The 26,138-nt window shown below is 40.8% G+C and overlaps 1 protein-coding gene across 1 annotated transcript in view; it reads left to right on the top strand.

Moving 5' to 3' along the window:
* The window catches only part of LOC124132288, a 95,619-nt gene that overhangs the window by 17,102 nt on the left and 52,379 nt on the right, over positions 1-26,138 (top strand). The window contains exon 2 of the mRNA XM_046496143.2: positions 22,772-26,120. Coding sequence (XP_046352099.2) covers positions 22,772-26,120 — 3,349 coding nt within the window. The remainder of the gene's footprint in view (positions 1-22,771; positions 26,121-26,138) is intronic.

The raw sequence follows: 26,138 nt of genomic DNA, 5'->3' as shown, positions 1-26,138 counted from the left end.
AGTCGCCTTTTACGGCATGCTTGGGTTGCTGAAGACTTATTCTACTCCGGATCGTCACTGGTCGCAAGCACACAGAAACGCACCCACACACAACAGCACGCACAAACACACGCACCCACAAATGCACGGACGCTTAAACGTACGCATGCACAAACGTGTATTCGAACTATACACACAAACGTATGCGCGCAAACTTTCGATATTTTCTATGAAGAAACAATATATAATTTGTAATGTTAAATTTATGAGAAAACAGAAATAAAATCCAAAATGGCTGCAACCCGAAATGATATCCGAAAACGACTAAGATAGTTTGATGTGTTATGTATGGAGACAATTCTCAGGAAGTTTGGAAGCATTTCAACTTGTGGGTTTTGATGTCTATATATGCTCATGACAACGGAATCAACGCTATTCTTTACTGGTACAGAAAGCAGACAGTCTGGGCAGGACTTGCGTACCCTTTTCGTTAACACCCGGTTTCATCACTGATTCTCAGTGATCAATTCATGTACATTTCATCTCTGTTTTGCCTTTTAATCCCAACAGAATCAGTTTCAGCCGATAATCAAGACTGGTTATTTCCTGGCGTTATATTTTATACTCTGTGATTATGAAAATGGTTTTAAGGCTTTTGTTTAAGTATGTAGCTTCGGCAGCGGAGTCCTTTTGCATGTTAAAACTAACGGGGTATTCGCAGGACGACGACCCCTCGAATTTTTCCATTCGCAGGACGACGACCCGCCGGTACGCCTTTGATGTGTGGTGTTGTTTTAGGAGGGGATTAACTCCTTGGTTAGTGTCAAAAACTGAAATATGTACAGGAAAACTGAAATGTGTTCACTGAATTGGTGAACTCTGATTTTGATAATCTAGTGAGTACTATTTACTCAACTGATTGACTCAACAGTTACTCTGTTATAAATCTCCGAAACATGGTAGTCTGTCGTATCACCCTTACACAATGGAGGAGCTACTCTACGTCATCCAAAACAGGGAAAAGGGCACATCCCCAGGATTGGACCTAACTTCCTACCAAATAATTAAAAAACTCCCCCCTAAACTACTCCAGGCACAACTTAAACTATACAATCTCATCTATCAAAACGGATAAGTACCTACTCCCTGGAAACAGGCCTTAGTCATACCAATCCCTCAGCCTAATAAACCAGCTAATCAGGCTAACTCCTATAGACCAATTTCCTTCACTTCAAACTTATGTAAAGTAATGGAATCTATGGCTAAAAACAGACTACAACATTACCTAACTCAAAATAACATCATAAACCCAGATCAAAGTGGTTTCACTCCTGGCCGCTCAACCTTAGATAACCTCGCCCGTTTAGAGCAGGACATTAAAACAGGACAACTCAGCAAACAATATACTACAGGCATCATCTTAGACTTCTCCAAAGCTTTCGACATGGTATGGCACGACGGGCTAATACAAAAACTACAAAATATAGGACTCAAATGTCAAATAATAAACTACATCCAGGACTTCCTAAACAATCGTAAAATAACCGTGGGTATAGACCAAACGCTATCGGACCAATGTCCCCTAGAAAATGGCACTCCCCCAGGGCAGTATCCTCAGCCCCACACTCTTCAATATAATGATAAATGATCTATTCGAGTAAGTAACTAAACTAAACTAACTATCACGGTTCGTTCACTGGACTCTTTAAAAAAATCCGTCACAATTGTAGGGAAGTGATTATGTATAAATATTTTATTTCTTCAACTTGTTTGTACTCAGGTTTTCATTCTCGTGCACCTTGTAATGCATATCAACAACCTCGAGCCTTTTCTCTGGAACACAATTACTAGCGTATAGTACTGATTAACACTTTAAATTATATATTATCCATTAAAGAGTCCTTAACGCTCCGTCAGAAGTTTTTAAACTATTTGAATTTTTTTGGACAAATCTATTGATCACACGCAGCGCAAACTTAAGATGCAAAACAAATCATGAAGGTTTTTTTGTGGGGCTCAACACATATGTTTCGTTTTACGCGATATTTTAAATTTAAACTTTCGTTTTCCTTTGTACTCTAGACCAAGCTCCTAAATTCTTTCAAAATGCATTTCCTCGCAAAATAAACACCATCTCCTCAGAAACCACTGGACCAATGACCCTGACACTTCCAATGCTTTTTCCATCAATGGTGCGCCTGAAGTGGTTCCAATCTGATTTTTGCAAAATGGTCGCCAAGGCAGCCGCAGTGTAGAAAGCTATGTATGGCCATTGCGCAGTCATTTTTGATTCACTCAAACTGTACAAAGATGTTCTTAAATTGCATTTCTGGCTCTGTAACCGTCTCCTCTGAAATTGCCAGACCGAGGGAGATGAACTTTGACATGTATTTGACATAATATTCTGTTCAAATCACACGGATTTTAGAAACATTATCCTCTTATAAGGCATGTAAGCCTCAGATGTGAAACTTTATATAAAAGAAATATGGCTGTTGTGTATCAAAACAATGTTATACAATAAAACATTCATTGTTACGTATATATAAATATTATGGAAGTTTTATTATGTGTGGTTTATTCTCGGAAGAATCTAGTTTTTATTCCCTGCTTTTTTTCTGCAACAAAACCCTTCCCATATTCTTAAGAAATCTCTGCTAAAGGCAGAGTTCATTGTACGATTCCAACTGTATCATGAGCATGTGTTTATGAATCACTATCCCAAAATGATCATAACAGCTGTCCTGCCCCACCCGCCACACGGAGGCACAAGGCAAGGCAAGTGTTCACCTTTGCAAACAAGGGAACATATGGTTCAAGTCAGAATATGGAATAGACAATTTGCAAATCTATAATTCATGCTGTTTTGTTGTCATAAATTATGTTAAACGTTATAACCATATGTGATTAACTGTAGGCGAATATAGCGAGGTTGATGTTCCGACATAAGCCTAATCACGCGCACTTTACATAGAGCTACATGGGCATCGAAACAAACCGATCAGTATATACATAATGAAGAAACTTAAACCGTTTCTCAGTGAGGGGCGGGGGCACGGGTGGCCCAGTCGTCTAAGGCGCCGCGATTCGCTGTGCAGAGTTGCGTCCCTTGGGCATGCCAGAAACCTATGATTGTGGGTTCGAATCCCGGTTCACCCCGATTATGTTTCTAGGTTTGTCAGCACCATACCCGTGCTCGTGGGTTTCACCGAAGTGGTAAACGTCTGTGACCTGCATCACTTTGGGCTTTCCTCCCACATTAAGCTGACACGCCGTGATATAACTGGAATACTGTTACAAGCGGCGTTAAACCCAACTCACCCACTCACTCACTCAGAGAGGGGCCTTCTGTGGCAATGAAGGTGTGTCATGTCATCAGGTGCGAATGTCAGAATAACTCCCTTTTATGAACTTGATATACCCACCCATTCTTATGAACTATAGCTAAACCGTATCTATTTTATTAACCCACAAAATTGAATATTTCTAAAAGTAAAATGACGAATTTATAAAAAATTGTTTGCTTTGAATAATTATCTAAAATTACAAACCTTTACAGAAGTGAGGTGAGATGAAATTGAGTTTAACGTTGCTTTCAAGATTTTTGCACACGTTTGTGTGTGGCTGCTTGTACGAGTCAAGATTTGTCAGTTTTATCGTGCTAGCCGACTGAGATACCATGAAGAAATGCAACATGTATACTCCACTCAGACACAGTATACTGATTCCGAGTCGACCAGTCCTTGTTTTATTACCTTACTGCCGGGCGTAAGGCAGGGTAACAACAAGTACCATATTTTAACATCTTTTGTATGACGTGGCAGGAGATCGAACTCGGGGATTGAACGGCGGACGCACTACCACTAGACCACTAGTCTTTTGGTAGGTTACCCCAAGAGTGCTAACTTTCTTAAAAACAACACTGGTCAATTAGGCGGAGAACAATAAAGGGATTATCTACAGTCTGTGTCTGTTTTGGACTGTTCACCTGCTAACTTTCGTGTCAGGCTATAATTGAAGATTTGCAAGTCGTCATTTACCTACATCACTGAAGGAGTACACATCATTAAATACTTAGCGATTTCTGATGATTTTTTCTCGTAGGGATATGTCCCATTTCCCCACTCCTCACTTTCTGTTTTGTATTTTGTAAGAATTAATAAGAGAAAGTTTTGTGTGGGATTCTAATATGTATCACTAATTCTAAGAGAAGATTGGTAATGAATATGAACAGCCATGTTGTCTGACTTTGATAGAATTTGAGATCTTCACAATCACCGGGTGTGACCATGTACACAGAATCTCGTTAGGGTTTGTGATGTTAACATTTGCCCAATGACCATAATGAGTATTGCAAGGGGTACAAAAGGTAACAGTTTATTATTAGAGGAAATTTATTGTGGGTTATCCTTTCACGTTGATGGAAGGAAGCCACTTAACCAGGTGGTGACAATGGTTATGCGCAAGGCTCGGAATCGCGAAAAGATCACTAGAGATATTGATGGTGGCTGGACATACAGCATACATCATCTCCAGTGTATGCAGGGACTTCGTCTTTGTTTCACTCGGTATTTGAAACTTTGATATACAAGGCTACGGCCACCACGCCATTCACAGGTACATATACTGAGTCAAATTAAAAACTTCACATTTTTAAAAGTAATCCCATATATGATATACAACGGACAAATGTATCAGAGAAGGTAATTTTTAATCATTAATGTCCAAAGAAGGATTTTAATTAACGGTGGTAACCATAATTTGTTCCAAGCACCTACGGCATTCGGTAATAACATCAACAGTTTTAATCATAAGTCCCAAGCACGAGAATCTGATGGCACACAAGTTCAGTAGCGTGTATGGCCACCATGTGCGTTGACAACTGCCACACAACGCCTCCGCATGGACCTTGTGATGCTTGTGAACACATGATTGGGAAGACGACGCCATTGTTGCTGCAAAATGGTGCCAAGATCTTGCAAATTCTGTGGTTGGTTTTGGAGAGTGCGCAGACTTCTGCCAAGAGCATCCCAGACGTGTTCGATGGGATTGAGGTCGGGAGACCTTGACGGCCAGTCCATGACGTTGACTCCCGCATTCTGAAGGAAATTCCTTGTCAAAATTGCTGTGTGGGGTTTGGCATTGTCGTGTTGGCAGATCAAACCGGGTCCATGTGCTGCCATAAAAGGCAAAGGTTCTGGTGCCAGTACCTGGTGGCGGTAAGCAGCAGCGTTGAGGTTGCCACGGATGACAAGAAGCCTGGAACGTGCGTTGCCACAGAAAGTACCCCACTCCATGACACTTCCGCCTCGAAATCTGTCAACTTCCTGTACACAACACTGGGCGTAACGTTCAAGACGGCGCCTCCACACCCTCGCCCTACCATCAGCAAATCGAAGATTAAATCGGAATTCTTCACTGAAGACGACTTGATTCCAATTCCTCTGAGTCCATCGTTAGTGTCGCTGTGCCCACATTTGACGTTGACGTCTGTGTAATTGAGTCAGAATCGGCCCGCAGTAGGGCCGTCTTGCTTAAAGGTGAGCAGTTCCCAGACGGTTTCGAACAGTTTGCGCACTCAGTCTAGCCCTAAACAGTTCATTTCTGGTTGATGTAGCCGTCAAAAATCGGTTACGGAGGTGACGTTAGACAATCTGACGATCCTCTGCATGTGACGTCACACGTGGTCGACCTGGCCGAGGGCGATCAGCGGTGGTACCCGTTTGCTGTAGACGCGTCTGTAAATCATAAACAGTCCGTCGACTACAACCCATCGTCCTTGCAACTTCAGCTACGGACGTTCCCGTCTGCAACATGCCGATGGCACGTTCACGTTGCACATTTGAAAGGCGTGGCATGACAAATGGCCGTAAAGACTTTTGTTTTCTTGTGTTTTTCTTTTTTTGTTATATAATTAATGACTGCTAACAAGTATGTCTGAAAACACGTGCGGTATTATGGCCACGTGACCAGTTGCATGTGAAAAACCACTTTTGCCACTATAGTGCTGTGCACATGATTTTGATCGATTCACCTGCATAAAAACGGGTGTTATCTGAAGACAATACGTGGTCATTACTGTTTAAATACACAATAAGGGCCCACAATGATAACTGGTCAAAGTGTTAAAATTTTAGGATTGTGAAGTTTTTAATTTGGTTCAGTATATGTCTATTTACAATGAAGTTGTTTGGCGTCCCCAGTATTTATATACTATCTCACTGATTACTTGTTAACTGGTCACTGCAAGTGCTTTAATTATTTAAATTTCAGTGACCTGAGTTTATTCACATGCTAGCTTTCATAGATTCAAGCTTAGTTAGAATCCTTGTTTATCTGTGAACTGGTCTTCCAACTGGTGACTTTTAGTGATGGATGAAGTTTAATACTTTTGGACTACATGTAACATGGCTGCTTTTACATTTCTTATACAGGTGCTTGACTGCCTCAGTAGTTCATGATCAATTACATTTCTTATTGTGTAAACAAATCAGTCACGTTTGCAACAATAGATTAATAAGTTGATAAATTTGGACTGCAATTACCGATTAACAACTTAAGACACAGTGACAGGGAGTTGATATAAAACCAAAGTTCTGGTCCTGTTGAGACGCTTGACGTTGGAGTAAATGACAGCAACTAATTTGAACATTCCCCAGTAATATTCTACAATACGTCATTGCCCATAACCGTGCAAGAGACACTTCCCAGCTATATAGTGTAAGGTCAATCGCTTTTGGCATGTTTAAGAATAAATTCACTTTAAGGCACTAGGCAAGTAAAAACTGGCCGCCCTGTTTATGTTTTTAGGTTTGACAACAATTATGCTCGTGAATTTCAGAAATAGATTTTATTTGTTACCTAGATGTTATTACAATAAGCGAATATGTCCACAGTTTGTTTAATAGTACAAAAAAGGGGTGTTAAAACGCTATCAACGTTTTCTTTTATTGAACACAATATTTGCACTGTATTTATGTAAATAATCTAGCCTGCTGTCCATGTTATTAAACATAAGTAAGGATAAGATTTATGGATGAACAACATCTTATATTACAATTAAGAGCGACGTTTCGGCGTAGGTTCTAACACCGTTATCAAGCAAGTTTACCAACACCGAAACGTCGCTCTTAATTGTTTAAAAAAAGTTGTTCATCCATAAATCTTATCCTTACTTAGTACTGCAACTTCTACATGCCTATCCAAGAAGTAACTTAAACATATATATGTATGATCTTCATATGCAACTGTCTGTGGCCTGAAAAGCAAATAAAGTTGTGTTTTTTTACCTCTATTATCTCTGCTGACGCTATCATAATGTTCAATTTCAGTCTGCCACACCAAGCGTGAATAAGCGTTATACACGTGTTGATAAACCACACTGACGCAAGCGTTATACAAGTGTTGATAAACCACACTGACGCAAGCGTTATACAAGTGTTGATAAACCACACTGACGCAAGCGTTATACAAGTGTTGATAAACCACACTGACGCAAGCGTTATACAAGTGTTGATAAACCACACTGACGCAAGCGTTATACAAGTGTTGATAAACCACACTGACGCAAGCGTTATACAAGTGTTGATAAACCACACTGACGCAATTAAGCAAAAAAGTATTTGGTGTGGGCAAATACCTGGCTTGTAGATATGAAACATTCTAGTTAATTGTGGATACACTTGGCTACACATACATAACAAAACCCCAATGACAGATGAATTGGTGCCTTGATATGCAACAAGAAAGAATCTTGTTTATTTCCAGGCCATCCTGATCATCTTACTTCTACTACATGCATGGTTGGAGGCGAGATCAAAGGCGCCGCCCAGCATTTATTAGACAACAGACCGAACCACCACACCACCCTGTCGGTAGGGAATATATAATCGGTGCGCACATAACTGTGTCCAGTCTACCGCGGGGTGTGACGCGGTGTCAGTGTCGAATGACTTTGTGATAGTTGGGAAACAAAATCGTTGTATATCGTATTTTTGTGTTACTAACTATCCCCTTATTTGCTAAAAGAAAACGGATATTACCAACAGTAAGTCAACAAACTGAAAGATGCTACATTCCTTATATAGGCTAAACGGTCCTGTTTGTGTGTACTAGACGTTACATTCGAAGGCTAATAGAGTCAATTTTAAGATAGTACAGGCTATGGAACCGAAATATGTCCAGAACGCATATGTTGTGTATAACATGATGTCTATGCCCTGAAATGTTAGAACGTTAGATCGCGAGGGCGAAACATTAAAGCAGATACACGAGAGTTGGGACACTGGCTGTGTAACACCCAGACGTGCGGTTTGAAATCGGTCTCTGACATGAGAGATTAGGTTAATTAAACATATAGTATATGTTTTCATTAATATGAACACATGCATATCAACAATAAGCAAATTAACAAGTCCAATTAACATTCTTTGTTGCATGTTAATGTTTTTTGTTTTCACTTTGACATAATATATCTTAACAGAGTAAGAGAAGGTTTGGGATTCCTCTTGAAAGTGCCAAAATAACAACTGTTGTTTACTGAACAGAGAGTTGTTTATGATAAAAAAGACCCATTAACTATCAATTTCTTCTCTCATTTTCCAATGAAGTTCCAATGTAGTCACTTCAGATTTCTTATCTTTTTCTAAACTGTTAAGAAAAACGTTAACGTGATCACAAGGTAATAGGCCTGTTAAATGTCACCCTGTGAGATCTGTCACATCTGTCACGGATTTGATGCTTTCTACAGGTTCAGCCATTTCCAACTTCCTCCATTAGTTATTGGAAACTTTTAGGAAAATATTTCCTTTCTCCCTTAATCCCATCTTTCATGCACGCAAAATGTCAAACGTATACTTAGATAAAATCTTTATATAATCCATACAATAAATAATGTTTATTAATTAAGATATGGACGGGTGTAAGGAACAGTCCCTTTGAATATTTATGATTTAAACACAAATTTATTTACTGTTTGACAGGTTATAATAATATGAATATCAAAATTCACCACCACTTGCCAAGTTCACTGAAATGTCACCAGTTCGAAGTTGTTACAGATAAACACCCTCAGAAAACATACGTCAAGTCCCCCACCAAACATCCTCTCGTTAACTTTTACAAAAAAACAACAGCAAAAAGGTGGGTGTGGGGAAATGTCCAGCATTGAATATCAAGAGAACTATTTTTGTCGTAACGAGTTTTCTGAATACCCTTGTGGGCCTTCTATTATAAGAAATATATCTTTTTGTAACCTTTCAATTCAAGTGTTTATATGCTACTAACGTTTAAATATATCTAATTTACAATAACATTCATATATTATCATCATCAATTATAGCTTTTACGTCGACTTAACAGTCTTGTATTTCTTCGACCGACACACACACGCACGCACGCACGCACGCACGCACGCACGCACACACGCACGCACGCACGCACGCACGCACCCACGCACACACACACACACACAGCCATGTAATCATACGTAATCATACTGAATAGGTAGGAAGTCAGTATGTATCAACTCTTTATAACCGGTAACTGTCACACCTGATTTATTTGTCTGAATGGAACGTCTGAAATCAACGGATTAACCGTTACACAGTAATTCGGGGTGATGTTTTTTTTGTGCTACAGAATGAAAGTACCGTTGTGCTACATGTATATATTAGATGTTACGATGATCTGTCATTCCTTCATTTTTAAAAGGGGCACTGATCTAAAGCAATTCCGCGGGACTGGTTGTTGCCTTTGTTATTGTTTTTTCCCGCGAGTACCCGGATGATACGCAACGCAACTGAGCGTGACAGGAGACTGGGCTACCGTCCGCAAGAACAGCTGAATAAACTTAGAGGCAATATTTGTTTTAATCATTTTTGAACACTGATTGGTTAAACGTGATCTATAAAGATTTCGACAAAGGGCGCATGTTAATTAATTTCTTCAGTCTAAAAAAACAGACAAAAAGAACTAGACATGTAAAGACTCACTTAGAAACAATCTAAGTGATCAGTTGAGTCCCGGGGAATTGCTTTAGATCAGTTCCCCTTTAGTACGATGTATAGCACAAGTATATACACTTAAAACTAGACACATGTTAACGATAATAATGACAGAGAGATGAATAAACGCAGGTCGGGTCAGTATAATTTCATTGGTTCATTATAAGTTGCCATTTTGTAAACAGTTGTTGAAAAGATGAAAGAAATGATGGTGCAGAAAAAAAGACAAGCAATTAACACTATAACCGTGATGCAATCGCGTTACTCAATACAATCCACAAGGAACAATATATATAAAGGGTGCCTTTTTACTATTTATTCCATATTTTATATTAATAATTCATTTATGGGTACCAAAGAATGAATTTATATCACAAATATAATTTTATTATACCATGAAATGTTTATTGATACCGCAAATCGATTTTTAGATCGATGTACTTTATCATCTAAAAAATCGAATCAGGTATAATATCTATAGCCTTCGTCTCCGTGACCTTATGCCCGTTTTTTACAGTTCGTGTAGATAGGTACAGTATGTTAACATTTACATATATAGTCATATTCAGTCGATGTATCTACATATGTGTAAGGGCAAGCTTCTTCCCTTTATTTAATCAGTTTTCCGCCTGCCTCTGAATGTGGAACACAGGTTTTAGAATAACATATGTATCTTGTTATAATTGTATTTTTATGCGATTTGAATATTATATTTACTATTGTACTTAATTCCTTTTTACGTGAGACGTTTTATATTTACATGTTACCATATATTACCATTATTGCTTTTTAGCTAAACACAATTGACAAATACTCCAAAAAAATGACTAGTAAACTATTAATGTACGTTAAAAATAATATATTGTTAATGCCAAAATGATGTATCAAGGATCAAGTATAAGATATATTGACAGTAGCGCTGGGAAACTATTCAACAAGCCCGTGAAAACAAAAGTGATTTAGCTCAATGTTTATCTCTCCTGCCGGCCATTATGCAACGGCCATCTTATACACAACCCCGCGCTCACGTCTACAGGTCTTTTCCTGTGGTACGGTAATTAGTAGAACCCTCTCCCTCAAGTGTATCTTTAATTAAATGCTGCTCTTTTCCAGCGTCACGGCTATGGAGCTGAGACCAAGAGACCCAACCATCATAAAGTTATTAGGGTCTAATTAAAACAATGCTCCGCTAGGCCTCATAAATATAATCACTGAAAGTCGTACTGCAGACATTTAATGTCAAAGCAGAAAAGAAACCATTTGAATGGCAATAACATTTACTGGGATCGTGTATTCTCTTGACACCACCGCAAAGCATCATGTAGAAGCCACACCAGTACTCATATTTTTCTACAAAATCACACATCTGAAAATGAGACATCAGCAAGTACAAAAAATAACACGTATTAGCATTTGTCGTCAGGATATCAAAAATGACTCTCCTTGTTACCACGACTAAGTTCAGCTTAAAGGGGAAGTGTACACGCAAAAATCACTTTCTTTCTTTTTCTAAACAAAACGCAATTTTAGAATTAATTAGTATCTGTGTTTGAAAATATACACTCATTTTTTTCACAGTGAAAGTAGGAAGCTCACAATAGTGTGAAAATGATATGCCGTTATGAGGCCTTCGTTTTTCGAGCTAAACAGGCCTGAGTTATCCCCCTTAGATTATGACGTAATTGGTGCCAATTCAACTGGGTCCCTGTCTATTCTCAACGCAAAAGATATCAAGTACCAGTTTGCGGTAAAACAACATGGCCTACGACACACTCCGGCGCAGTAGTGACTCAGCATAACACTATGCTGGCTGGCATCTGAGACGCTAGAATCACACACCTAGACCTACACCACGTGAAGCGGCTCTAACAAAGCATGATGACGTCATAATGTTTATCAATTGGCACCAATGACGTCATATTGCAAGGGGCATAAGCCATGGTGTTTTTGTTGTGGAAATAGAACACTTGGTAAATGTGAAAAATATAAATCGTTTTAATGCGAAAAATATGTTAATTAATTGTGATATTTTTATATTTTTGTCTATGACACTTCTAGGTTAACACTTTTAATGTGGAAAAAGTACAAGAAAAATAGGTTCATTTCCGTGTGAACTTGCCCTTTAACAGGGTCCTCCTTTTGTCAAAAGTTTGTTCCCCCTCTAATGAGTGTGTCACGCGTTGCACACGAGTGAGGAACGGGGTGCACACCCGTGTTCAACGCGTTGCACACGGGTATCACACGCGTGGCGGACGGGTTCCACACGAGTGACCAACGGGGTGCACACGTGTTGCGTCACGCGGTGCCCATGCGTGTAAGGGGAATGAACTTCTAGGCAGTAGTGTACCGAGCCCGAGACAAGATCATTCCACTTCCTAAGACCCAAGCCGCCGTTCAGCTTCCCAACAGCTACAGCAAGACCAACTCCAGTGATAACTTTATTCAGCATGCCAACCCAGACAAACAGACTCCTGATATGAGAGATCTACAGTGCCTTGCTGCTGCAAACACCCTTTTCTGTAATGGAACATTCAGCATGAGTCCTACTCTCTACACGTCTCTAGACTTTCTCATTGGTTTATGGACGATAACTTGATAAGAAAGAGACAACATGTGTAGACGTTCAGATGTGTTAGAGAAAAAACATCACTTTTCTCCAATATAGAACTAGTGCCAAGAACTGTATTTACAGACTTTGCAGTTGGAGGTTTTCCCCAGCTCTCACGAGATTAGTAAGAATTTGTCAGAAGAGCAGCATCCCTGCTGTTGAGTCCAGAACACCACCTAGAAGATGTGTGGGTACCCGCGCTAGAAGACGCAACTGCTGTTGATTCAGAACACCACCTAGAAGATGTGTGGGTACCCGCGCTAGAAGACGCAACTGCTGTTGATTCAGAACACCACCTGGAATATGTGTGGGTACCCGCCCTGGAAGACCTAGCTGCCGTTGTTTCAGAACACCACCTAGACGATGTGTTGGTACGCGACTTATAAACCTATCATGGTGTTGTAACCATCTCCCAGACGACCTTTCTTTTGTAGTAAGACCACTCAGCAGGTTTTACAATTGCTCCCAGGTTTTACAATTGCAATTGTAAAACCTGGGGAGCAATTTTTAGCAACTTCATCATCTGACAAAGGGTCACCAAAACGGAAACAAAAGTCATTCTCATCCTTTTCTGCAGAATTTTCATCAATTAACTTACTTTGAGTTAGGAAAATATCGTCATCGTCAGACATCCTCTCTTGTGAACAGTCAACGACACAATGCCATGTGGTACGACGCACGCGGTTCTTTCTGCACGTACAGCCCTCTTCTGCACGTGCAGTCCGCGCAGCGGCCCGCGATAACAACTGTTATAAAGCGTGTCTCGTTATACCGCGCTTATTTGAGACTAGTATACCGCGTAAATATAAGCTAAAAAATGACATAGATTAATGGATAGCGGTTTATAAGTTGGACAAACCATGACACCGAAGGAATGGTATGATTGTATAACCGGGTAGGCACAGAAAAGCCGAGGACGCTGCTCGTCCTCGGCTTTTCTGTGCCTACCCGGTTATACAATCATACCATTCCTTCGGTGTCATGGTTTCTCCATTACATAGAAGATGCAACTGCCATTGATTCAGAACACCATCTGGAAGATGTGTAGGTACGCGACCTAGAGGACGCAACTGCCGTTGATTCCAGAACACCAACAAGAAGATGTGTGGGTGTACGCCCTAGAAGACCTAGCTGCCGTTGATTAAATAACACCACCTAAAAGATGTGTGGGTACCCGCCCCAGAATACGCAACTGCCCTTGATTCAGAACACCACCTAGAAGATGTGTGGGTACGCGACAAAGCAGACACAACTGCCGTTGATTCCAGGACACCACTTAGAACATGTGTGGATACACACGCCCTAGAAGACACAACTGCCGTTGATTCAGAACACCATCTTGAAGATGTGTGGATACACACGCCCTAGAAGACACAGCTGCCGTTGATTCAGAACACCATCTGGAAGATGTGTGGGTGCACGCCATAGAAGACGCAACTGCCGTTGAATCAGAACACCATCTAGAAGATGTGTGGATGCACGCCATAGAAGACGCAACCGCCGTTGATTCAGAACACCATCTGAAAGATGTGTGGATGCACGCCATAGATGACGCAACTGCCGTTGATTCAGAACACCATCTGGAAGATATGTGGATGCACGCCATAGAAGACGCAACTGCCGTTGATTCAGAACACCATGTGGAAGATGTGTGGATGCACGCCATAGAAGACGCAACTGCCGTTGAATCAGAACACCATCTGGAAGATGTGTGGATGCACGCCATAGAAGACGCAACTGCCGTTGATTCAGAACACCACCTAGAAGATGTGTGGATGCACGCCATAGATGACGCAACTGCCGTTGATTCAGAACACCACCTAGAAGATGTTTGGATGCACGCCATAGAAGACGCAACTGCCGTTGAATCAGAACACCATCTGGAAGATGTGTAGATGCACGCCATAGATGACGCAACTGCCGTTGATTCAGAACACCACCAAGAAGATGTGTGGGTACCCGCGCTAGAAGACGCAACTGCCGTTGATTCAGAAATCTTCAAGCTCATCAACCTCTTCAAATCTGAGCACGCCCAAAGAAACTGAGACTTCACACACAAATACGCCTGCAAAAACGGAACGAAGACAATTTATGAGTATGCTAATGCTCAAGAAATATAGTTTGCCCTACACCCATATGTAGTGTAATAAAGACTAGTTTTGCCCTGAACTATTATAGTTAAAGCACGAGTGATTTGATGCTATAATAGTCCAGGGCAAAACCCTACTTTATAACATTACACTTGGGGGTAGAACAAACTTTATTAATTTTCTAAGATGCCGAATTTAAAACTAATCATGTAATAAATACGAAATGTGTCGTAAATTGAAATTCCTAGAATACAAATTCCGATGAAGTGTATACACGTCCTCTACCGTTGTTACAGTTTCCAGTGTACTTTACATTATAACCCTTAACATGCTCAATATAATTTAACAACAGAAATAGTGTACATGAATGTCCATTGAAAGTGAAAACATTAACGAGTCCGGAAGCTGGAAAAATAATATCACCGTAAATATTGCCTTGAGCCCCATCAGTAGTATTGCAGCTATTCGCGGCTACACCTTCAGTTAGAGAATTATCACAGGCCAGTGAGGTTTTTCCTTAAAATATTTAATAGATTTTCATCCGCTCCCGTCTGAGTCCAAAACATCCCGCCTCACATTGTTCTGTTGCCTCCAGGTTCCTAGAGACCAGAAATATCGCTAATATGTCGCTACCGTACACATATGATGAACGTGAACCTTTGTACGCAGATGCCTTAAATAAATTTGATCAGACAAAAAAAAAATGAAAAAAACAACAACCCCAAAAACAAAAAAAACAAACAATCCATTCATACCTATTAATTAGAGTCGTGTGTTTCAGTGTAGATACATGTATGGCATTCAGACTCGTGTTTCTGTGAAGATACGTGCATAACACACGGACTCGGGTGTTTCTGTGTAGATACATGTATAACATTCAGATTTGTGTGTTTTTGTGTAGATACATGCAGACTCGTGTGTTTCTGTGTATATACATGTATAACATTCAGACTCGTGTGTTTCTGTGTAGATACATGCATAACATTCAGACTCGTGTGTTTCTGTGTAGATACGTGTATAACATTCAGACTCGAGTGTTTCTGTGTAGATACATGTATAACATTCAGACTCGTGTGTTTCTGTGTAGATACATGTATAACATTCAGACTTATGTGTCTCTGTGTAGATACATGCATAACATTCAGACTCGTGTGTCTCTGTGTAGATACGTGTATAACATTCAGACGCGGGTGTTTCTGTGTATATACATGTATAACATTCAGACTCGTGTGTTTCTGTGTAGATACGTGTATAACATACAGACTCGTGTGTTTCTGTGTAGATACGTGTATAACATTCAGACTTATGTGTCTCTGTGTAGATACATGCATAACATTCAGACTCGTGTGTCTCTGTGTAGATACGTGTATAACATTCAGACGCGGGTGTTTCTGTGTATATACATGTATAACATTCAGACTCGTGTGTTTCTGTGTAGATACGTGTATAACATTCAGACTCGTGTGTTTATGTGTAGATACGTGTATAACATTCAGACTCGTGTGTCTCTGTGTAGATACATGCATAACATACAGACTCGTGTGTTTCTGTGTAGATACGTGTATAACATACAGACTCGTGTGTCTCTGTGTAGATACATGCATAACATTCAGACTCGTGTGTCTCTGTGTAGATACATGCATAACATACAGACTTGTGTGTCTCTGTGTAGATACGTGTATAACATTCAGACTCGTGTGTTTCTGTGTAGATACATGTATAACATACAGACTCGTGTGTTTCTATGTAGATACATGCACAACATTCAGACTCGTGTGTCTCTGTGTAGATACATGCATAACATTCAGACTCGTGTGTCTCTGTGTAGATACATGCATAACATACAGACTTGTGTGTCTCTTTGTAGATACGTGTATAACATTCAGACTCGTGTGTTTCTGTGTAGATACACACGCACGCCACTAAAACAAGTGAAGCGAACCATGCAAGGGTATCTCCGCCCTTATCATTAAAATGTCACAGGTTCATTCGAGCTAGGCGGGTTAGCATTGTTAATATAACCTTGTAAATATGGCTTCATCGCTCGAGACGGCAATGCACCAAACCTCAAGCGGCCTAGTATAATGGTGAGTCACAAAGGATCGTATTTTCTGTACAAAATGTACTATCACACATTGCTGAATATCAGATTCGCAGCTCCACAATTCATTCAAATCTCGCCTCATATTTATTATTTATATAACTTTGTTCGTGCTGATGCATTGTTAATAGCAAAGACAGGCTGAAAGACTCAATCAATTAAATGTTGTATTGTTGTACCAAGGAGACGTACATACACAACGGGCTAAGAATAAAGTGTGCTGTTTATAATAGTATTACCCGTTCAAAGTCAATTCAGTGGTACTCAAGGGTGGCATGTCTCTCCCGGCCCAAAGGACAAAGCGCTTTATTTGGCTGCGCAGAACTGCGTTCCTTGTCCAGAAACTGACGTCGCCATGACACGGTCCTTGTTCTTTTAGAATGGTAAACAAACACATAAAGGATGTGACACTTAGGGCAAACAGTGTCGTTCAACCGTGTCGTTCATCGTTCAGAGTCTCTCTCTCTCTCTCTCTCTCTCTCTCTCTCTCTCTCTCTCTCTCTCTCTCTCCTCCCTTGCTCGCTCGCTCTCCCTCTCTCTATCTATCTCTCTCGCTCGCTCCCCCCCTCTCTCTCTCTCTCGCTCGCTCTCTCGCTCTCTCACTCTCTCTCTCTCTCTCTCATTACATGATTAGACTTTGACGAACTGTTGTAAATCAGGTCCACATTCCAGGTTCACATACGATAATTGTAAAGTACACGATTTATTTATTTAGCATGCATTCGTATGTGACGTGACATGTTTGTGTCTTTGTATGGAATCACGGGACAACAATGTACGTCGTACTTACATTCTTATTATTCACAAGGCATTTCCTGAGCTGAAAATATAAAGTACCTTTTACATTTTCTTTTACAAGAAAGATTACCTACGGTAATATTTTTTATCACAGCAAACTTACAGCTGATGTTCAGCCACTTACTTTCAGTTACACTAAATAGAAAACGTAAATGTAAACGAATAACTATGTAAAGCTGGGTCGGCCCAGCCTCAGCTTCAATCACATGATTTCCTGGTCTTTGTGACATGGACCCGCAGAGTATCCCAGTCCTAGTCAGGTCGGCACGCCCCTAGGAACTGAGAAGCCCCCATGTATATTCTTATATAGCCCAACTATACTGAACCGCAAAAGAAACGTCACCATGGATAGATATATGAGAAACCTTATTTGTCCAAACACTGTAAACATACTTCGAGACATATTAAAAAAGATGAAACTTGGCAACCTGATCATCAAGGTTGAAATAAAAGTGTCAAATGTTCTTAAAGTCAAACACAACACTAGTCTGTGAGAAAATGGCAAGTCAGTATCTCGTGTGTCCGCCATGTGCTTTGATGACTGTCGTGCAACGTCGATACATGGAATGGATGAGGCGGTTGATGAAGGCCATAGGCACTTGAGCCACAACTACGAGGAACGCCTGACGCAGTTCAGCTGCAGTTGTCGACCTTGGTCGGACGTCATTCAGCCGTCTTTGAATCTCGCCCCACAGGTGCTCAGTGGGATTTAAATTGGGTTTGAAGGCAGGCCACTGCATTGTTCTGATGCCATTCTGCTGGAGGAAGTCTCTTATTGCCCTCGCAGTGTGGGTACGGGTGTTATCATGCTGAAACTCGTGGTTGCGGCGACGTGCCAAATGAGGTATGGCGTGTGGTCTCAAGACTTGATCAATGTACCGAGCTGCTGTAACACCATTGCCTCACCATGGACCGATGTTCTGGGAGACCACAGGGCCGACCCTCTATGCAAGACCACTTCCACCCCACACCATGATGCTCGGACCATCCCACGAGTCTCTCTCAACAACACAAACATCCGAATTATGTTCCCCATGGCGTCGCCAGACTCTTCCATCTGCTGTTGAAACATAGTAACGGCTCTGAGAAGGGGACTCTTTTCCACTGTTGGTGGCGCCAATGCTGGTCCTGTGTTGCCCTCTGAAGACGGTCCCGGCGATCACGTGGTGTCAGAATTGGTCCTCGGTGTGGCCTGTGCCAGTGGAGGTGTATGCTCGTCAATCGTCGAAGCAGGGTGTCCTCACTAATGTGTCGCTGGTCCCATGGTCTGTCGAGCAGTTTCCGCAGCAGTAACAAAGCGATCGGGAAGATGCTGTCGCACAATCTGACGATCCTGACGTCGGGTGGTGACCCTTGGTCTTCCACTACGTGGTCGGTCATCTGTAGTGTTGGTGGTCTGGTACCGTTGCTGGAGCCTGTATATGGTCCTTACGTGGACTTGAAATGCATTGGCTGCTTGCCGGCCGGTTTGTCCACCTTGCAATCGTCCAAGGGCTTGGTGTCGCTGATTTCTTGTCAATCTTGGCATGTGGTAGCAATTCAATAACGAATGAATGTTATCTGATCTGGGTGGATTTTTATAGGGCAAGAGATGGGGGAACGCATGAGCATTTCAATTTGCACGGAACTCACGTGCATCGGCTTACGATGGCCGTTGCCGTGATGCGTTTGGGCGATTGGTATTATTGTCATCTGCTTTGTTTTTTCCGGTGATTTTAAATTTTAGAAACTTTGACAAAAAATACCCATATATTTAAATGAGAACTTTTCATGCAATTCTACTTGGGGTGACGTTTCTTTTGAGGTTCAGCATATATGTAATAAATCATATTGTTTCTACTCTATGTTTTCTTGTTTTTGCACAAATTTGGAAATTTATGTTTTTGTTTGTGCAGGGTTAACTATACCAAATTACTGCATGAATTGTATTATCAAGCGGGCCTCACGTTCCACTAGCTCACCTTCCTTATGTATCTGTGGCAATGTGCTCATATAACTTACACTGACTTCCGGTAATCTGGCTCCAAGTTTTTATCGCAGTCCTCTCAACAATGTTATTTATCACCCCTGTCACATTATATGTTTTTCATTCCAGTATTACTCGCATGTAATCAATTAATCTAAATGTTAATATCTGTGTAATAATTACTAGTTTTTCATAATAGCCTTTATTACCAAGCATGCCACGAGTTTATTGTCTTAGCAGCCTCGTTTCAGATTTCAGATTTACATCACTGGTTTCGCAGTTGGGCTTCACATCTATTTAATTTTTACTTATATTTTGTACCCTGGCGTTTCAAGCCAATTCATGCCTACATGCTAGCATTTCATGGCGTGTGGATCCCCAACAATTCCATTTATAACTAGCCTTGATTATCCGCATAAACACAAGTACTATGGATACTATGTTGAGCATTACCAAATGATATCAGTACGCCTTTCAGTGGGGTATTACAATGTGGTGTCATCAGCAAGCAAAACTGTAGGAAGCGCCATACCCTTTATACGAATACCACTTTGTTCTTGTCTCTTCTTGGGCTGTAATAAGATTATTGATAACAACGAGCAAAACGGTGATGACTCGTGCTTTGAGGACATTTTGTTTTTATAAACTGCGGTCAATTGTAATAAAGCGGTGAACTGTACCTGCACCGTGATAAATTGTAATTGTTAAATTCTGTAATTTGTACAAAATTAAACTGGGGTAAACTGTAATGACCCCAAACCTACATTGGAATAAAATATTATTCTATGCTCCTACACAAGGAAGGCGACTGTGCTTGTCGTAAGAGGCGACTAACGGGATCGGGTGGTCAGGCTCACTGACTTTGTTGATGCATGTCATCGTGTCACAACTGCATGGATCGATGCTCATGATGTCAATCACTGGATTGTCTGGCCCAGACTCAATTATTTACAGACCGCCGTCATATAGCTGGAATATTGCTGAATTCGGCGTTAAACAACAAACAAACAAACAAAAAAAGAACGAAAAGAATGAATGATTCCCTATTATCAGTTCTTATCCGATATCAAATGAATTAGTTTTGTATTGAAATATAGTTTTAATGTATTTGACAAATTTCAAATAAGAGATTGTTACTTGTAATGACTCACATTTTTACTGAATTTGACATGTCGCTTGTCAACATAATTAGTGATGTTATACTATACTTTGACCGTCCCATGATGTTTTCACACATCTTTGCTTACTTCAATGGATTGGGTGTTCAGGCTGGGCTCGGCGTGGATCATCGCTCTTATATCATCACTGGATTGTCTGATCCAGATTCAATTATTAACAGGCCACCGTCATACGGCAGGGATATTGCTGAGTGCGGCGTTAGGCAACAAACAAATATTTACTTTGTAATTAAAATAGGTACGAGTGTTACCAGCAGAGCAGAACACAGTGTCATCGCTGATATTCAGGATTGATATAATTTTCATTACCAATTTACGCTTTTCGCTCCACGGAGTCTGTTTCTGGAGATACCGGGGACTGATTACAATGTGTCGCCGACGTTTCCAATTTGGATATATTGGGATCTCTATGTAAATAAAGCGACCAAACCCTTTCCAGTAGAAATCTCTGCATAAAGCAGAGTCGATTGTACAATTCCGACTATAGCATGTGTTTATGAATCACTATCAAATAGTAATGATATCAGGTGTTCGCGAAAAGGTGAGCGTATCCTGCCCCACCGGTGGCACCCATCACAAACACATGCAAAAGCAAGTCAATTGTTCACCTGAAAAACAACAACATAGGCACATATGGTGCAAGTCAAAATAGGGAATTGCATCGGACATCAATTTTGTCACTGATGCGTCAAATGTCCTCCACATGTCTACCATAAAAGTTTTTGAAAGCTTTATCGAGACCTTGATCAAACAACCTCTGAGCAAGAGTCGTATGACGATCTTTGAAATGAATCATTTTCCTCCATTTCCTTATCTCCTCCATACTGATAGCATGTTTGGCATGTGGCATCGGTCTCCATTGTGTTAAGAAGCAATGCATCCGTGTATATTTCTACATTGCTGTCATTATGGCTCAGGTCTCCATTGTGTTAAGAAGCAATGCATCCGTGTATATTTCTACATTGCTGTCATTGTGGCTTCAGTCTCCACTGTGTTAAGAAGCAATGAATCCGTGTATATTTCTACCTTGCTGTCATTGTGGCTTCGGTCTCCACTGTGTTAAGAAGCAATGAATCCGTGTATATTTTAACATCGCTGTCATTCCGGCTTCGGTCTTCACTGTGTTAAGAAGCAATAAATCCGTGTATATTTCTACATTGCTTTCATTGTGGCTCAGGTCTCCATTGTGTTAAGAAGCAATAAATCCGTGTATATTTCTACATTGCTTTCATTGTGGCTCAGGTCTCCATTGTGTTAAGAAGCAATGAATCCGTGTATATTTATTTATTGCTGTCATTGTGGCTTCGGTCTCCATTGTGTTAAGAAGCAATGAATCCGTGTATATTTATTCATTGCTGTCATTCACAACAGGAGCAGTTGAGGCAATCTGTCGTACACTGCTGCTACGTAAATTATATTAATTCTTTCATTTGTTCTGAACATAGCTGGTGGTGAACTCCAACATTTGCTGGAAAAGAAGGAAACCAAGTAGAATGTACTATACTATGTACACCACAATCAAATGATGTTTACGACCAAATCTAATTTTAAAGTTTATATTTTCTTTTGCTCGACAGATTCTATAAACTATGTATAGTTATAACCGAAGTTTACCTGAAGTAATAAAACCTGTACCATCCTTACATCTCCTTATTCGTAACAAACCTCGAGGAGATGTGATCCGTGAAGATCCGGGTAGAGAATAGGTCTTCTGCAACCCATGCGTAAGAGGTGACTATGCTTGTCGTAAGAGGCGACTAACGGGATCAGCTGGTCAGGCTCGCTGACTTGGTTGATACATGTCATCGCATCCCAATTGCGTAGATCGATTCTAGTGATGTCAATCTGGTCTGGTCCAAACTCGATTATTCACAGACCGCCGTCATATAGCTTGACCATTGCTGAGTGCGGCGTTAAACAACAAACAAACAATCGAGTAAATGTCTTCATTCATATGTATTAAAGATGCATTATAAAATTTCAGACTATATTAACAGTATATACTGTTTGGTACGTATCTTTGACCGTCTATATTTTTCTCTCGTAGTGATACAGACAGGAGGATTCCTCGTCGACGATGTCGCAATAACTATAGGTAATAACAAACCACAAACTACCGAGGACCCAGGCATCAAGGTGACGATGGCGAGCGCAGCACAGTTACCGATGGGTAACCTGACAGGATGGCACACCTGTACAGCTGGCGAAACTCAAGAAGCTCTTGATCTCAGTGGTCTTACCGCTGGTGGCGAGGTAGCTATTCCGTGTGTTTGCGACACTCAAACCAACAAAACCGTCACCGTCAATGTGAGTACAGAACTGAACTCCACCCAAGAAACGTTCGAGATCTATTGCTGGGACATGCTAAACATAACTATTACCCTAGATAAGGACCTACAACCCACGAATGAAGTCATACCATTTAATATTAAAAATGTTCCCAATTATGGAATTCAGTGGAATATTGATGCATGCGAGAATAACACACTCACAAGTACTGCAGCATCAAATTATGGCAGCCGTTACTCAGCTAACCCTGTGGATCTAAGCAGCATCACCTACACACAACCTGGGAGCTGCACTCTTCATGCAACATTCTGGAACGAGTTGTACAGGAAGGATGTTGAGCTAACCTTCGAACTGGGTGTAGGAGTGGCGGATCTTACAGTTGTACCAAGCGCACGGGATCTGCTGATAGGAGAAACATTTACTTTGACGGTTAATGCAACAGGCCCCAACATCTCTTGGGTGGTGACCTTCTTCAATGCAACGATACTGCAGGAGGGTTCCGCGGGAGTATTTGCTGAACAGAATGCATCAACTACAGGCGTATACACCTTTGGAATCATCGCATCTAACAGGGTCAACAACAAGAGCAAGTCATTTGATATTTCAGTTGTACATCCAATTAATGGCTACAACGTTACAGTGACACCACCCACAATCCAATCCAATGAGAACTTGGAAATCAACGTGGCTCTTGATGCGTTGGCAAACATACCGATGGGAACTCTAGAAATTACAATATCACCTTGTGGTAACGCGGAGTTCAGAGATGTATTGCCTGTCTCGGCTGGTGCTACGAATAAATTCAACTGCAAGTTCATAAAACAAGGTAACTACTCTATTGATGTTACAATATCATCTGCAGTTTCTTCAGAAAACTTTACATTCGAAGCTGTTGTCTGTGACAACTTGACAATAACCATCGATGTAGACAAGACTGCCTGGGCTGTTGGAGAGCCGGTGATTGTCAACATGAACACTTTACCCACGTCAGGCTTCAAATATAGAGTTGATATGGGTGATGGTACGAGTATCCACTCAAATGAGGCAGATTCAGTGTTGGTCAGTTTGAATACCTTCACTGCAATCCCAGCGCAGTTGTACAACACTCCAGGAACATACACGGTTAGCCTTTATGCATATAACCAGTGCTACTCTGTATCTTCATCTGTAGTTCTTGTTGTTGAATATAAGATCCCTCCTTGCAACTTAGTGATCGTACCAAACCGAAAAATAATGACACCGGATGACACAACAACCTTTTCATTTGTGACACAATCAGGAACAACAGCTGACAACCCAACTAATGTTACATGTACATGGAATCTGGGTGATGGGACACCTGTGACTGATCAACTCACTGAAATGGATTTCAGTTCACGTTCAACGGGCTACGTCATAACACACGACTACACTACTGCAGAGGGAACTGTGAACTACCAGATAAATTGTGAGAATCGTGTCAGCAATGCACGCTTTAACGCGACTGTTGACGTGGTGATTGTGCGGGCAGCAGACTTTTCTGTTACCTTTGAACCTGTTACACCCTTGCCTGAAGGAACATGCACTAATTTTGATTTCAAACTTTCCTTTCATGATATACCAAAAGTGCCCAATGATGTGAATTACACTGTGAATTATGCCGATGGTGATGAGGTAATAGAAAAAGTTCTTTCTGTATATGCTGTGTCAAAGAAACTTTGTAAAAGAGGGGTGTATAAAGGTGAGATTACTATTATATATGACGGTGTAAAAGCTGTGAAAAACCTGACCTATTCTTTGGCATATTGCTCTGTGACGTTAGAAGGGTCTGCGATAATTGGATTTGTCAATACAACATCATTTCTTTTCGTGGTTCTTAACCATTTGTTTATGGAAAACATTACTGTTTCAATTGACTGGAAAGACGGAAGTACTTCTGACGTGGTCCTGGCTGGGGGTGCATCTCGCACAGTGTCACACCCGTTCATTACTCATGGCTACATGACGCCATTCTATAGTGTCAATACAACCAGGGGGAGGGACTCCGCCTCACTGGAAGAGAAATTATATTTAACGTACCCTGCGGAAGATTTTGAGCTTGAATTGCCAGAATTTCTACTCGTTGGTGAAATGTTTGCTCCAATAATTCTCTACGTCGGACCTGACACTTTGGAAAATATTTCTTGCACTATAACATTTAATTCAACCGCCAATGAAACTTTGGCAACACGGAACTTCCTACCATCTGATAATAGTGCAACATCAACTGAGCATAAGTATGTTTTCAAGCAGTATGAATTAATGAAAGTTGTTTGTCAAAATTCACTCAGCGTCAGCATTAAGAATTACAGCCGCATGGTGTTTAGTGAATGCTTCCAAGCTCCAGACATGTTTGAGTCAATACATAGAGAGGAAAAACGACCAATGAGGGCGAACACAGCTTCACTTCCTACACTCACGGCTCGTGTTAAGTTAGCAGATAAATGCAAGAACACAACAGTGTTTGTGTTTACATGGATATTCCAGAAAAAAAACACATTGACTGGACAATTTGAACCCTATGATATAGAAACTCCGAATAACATATCCATGAACCTCGCCAACTCTACTATCAAAGAAGGGACTTACACAGTGAATCTCACGATGAGGCTTCAAGAAAAGGAGGAGGACTATTTGGAAGACCAACAATATCTTGAAATTGTCAACCCTCCCCTCGTCTGCAGCATTGTTGGGGGTGTGTTCACTTTGATAGGACAAGGCGAAATACTTGTTTTAGATGCTGAAACCAATTCGTATGATCCCCTCGATGGGATCGTACGAGATGTTAGCAGGGAAGACACAAAACACAAAACAAGCACTCTCAACTTCTCTTGGGCATGTTATGCTGTTGACTGTGGAGACACTGAAGCATACATGGTTCCCAAGAACACTGACAGAAGTTATAGAGATAAACCACAGTGTAATCTTACATTGCGTAATGAGGGTTACATAAAGGTGGACACAGCGATTGGCTTTGAAAATGGAAAATGTTACGTATTTGAGCAGACACTCAGCAAGGATAATCGCAAAGCGACAGCAATAAAAGTTGTACGTTTGGAACAGAAGAAACCCTGTCCTATTGATATTATGTGAGTAATCAGATATAT

This window comes from Haliotis rufescens, unplaced genomic scaffold, assembly GCF_023055435.1.
Source record: "Haliotis rufescens isolate VD_foot unplaced genomic scaffold, xgHalRufe1.0.p SCAF_20, whole genome shotgun sequence".
NCBI lineage: Eukaryota > Metazoa > Mollusca > Gastropoda > Lepetellida > Haliotidae > Haliotis > Haliotis rufescens.
This window is presented reverse-complemented; position numbering and strand designations above follow the sequence as displayed.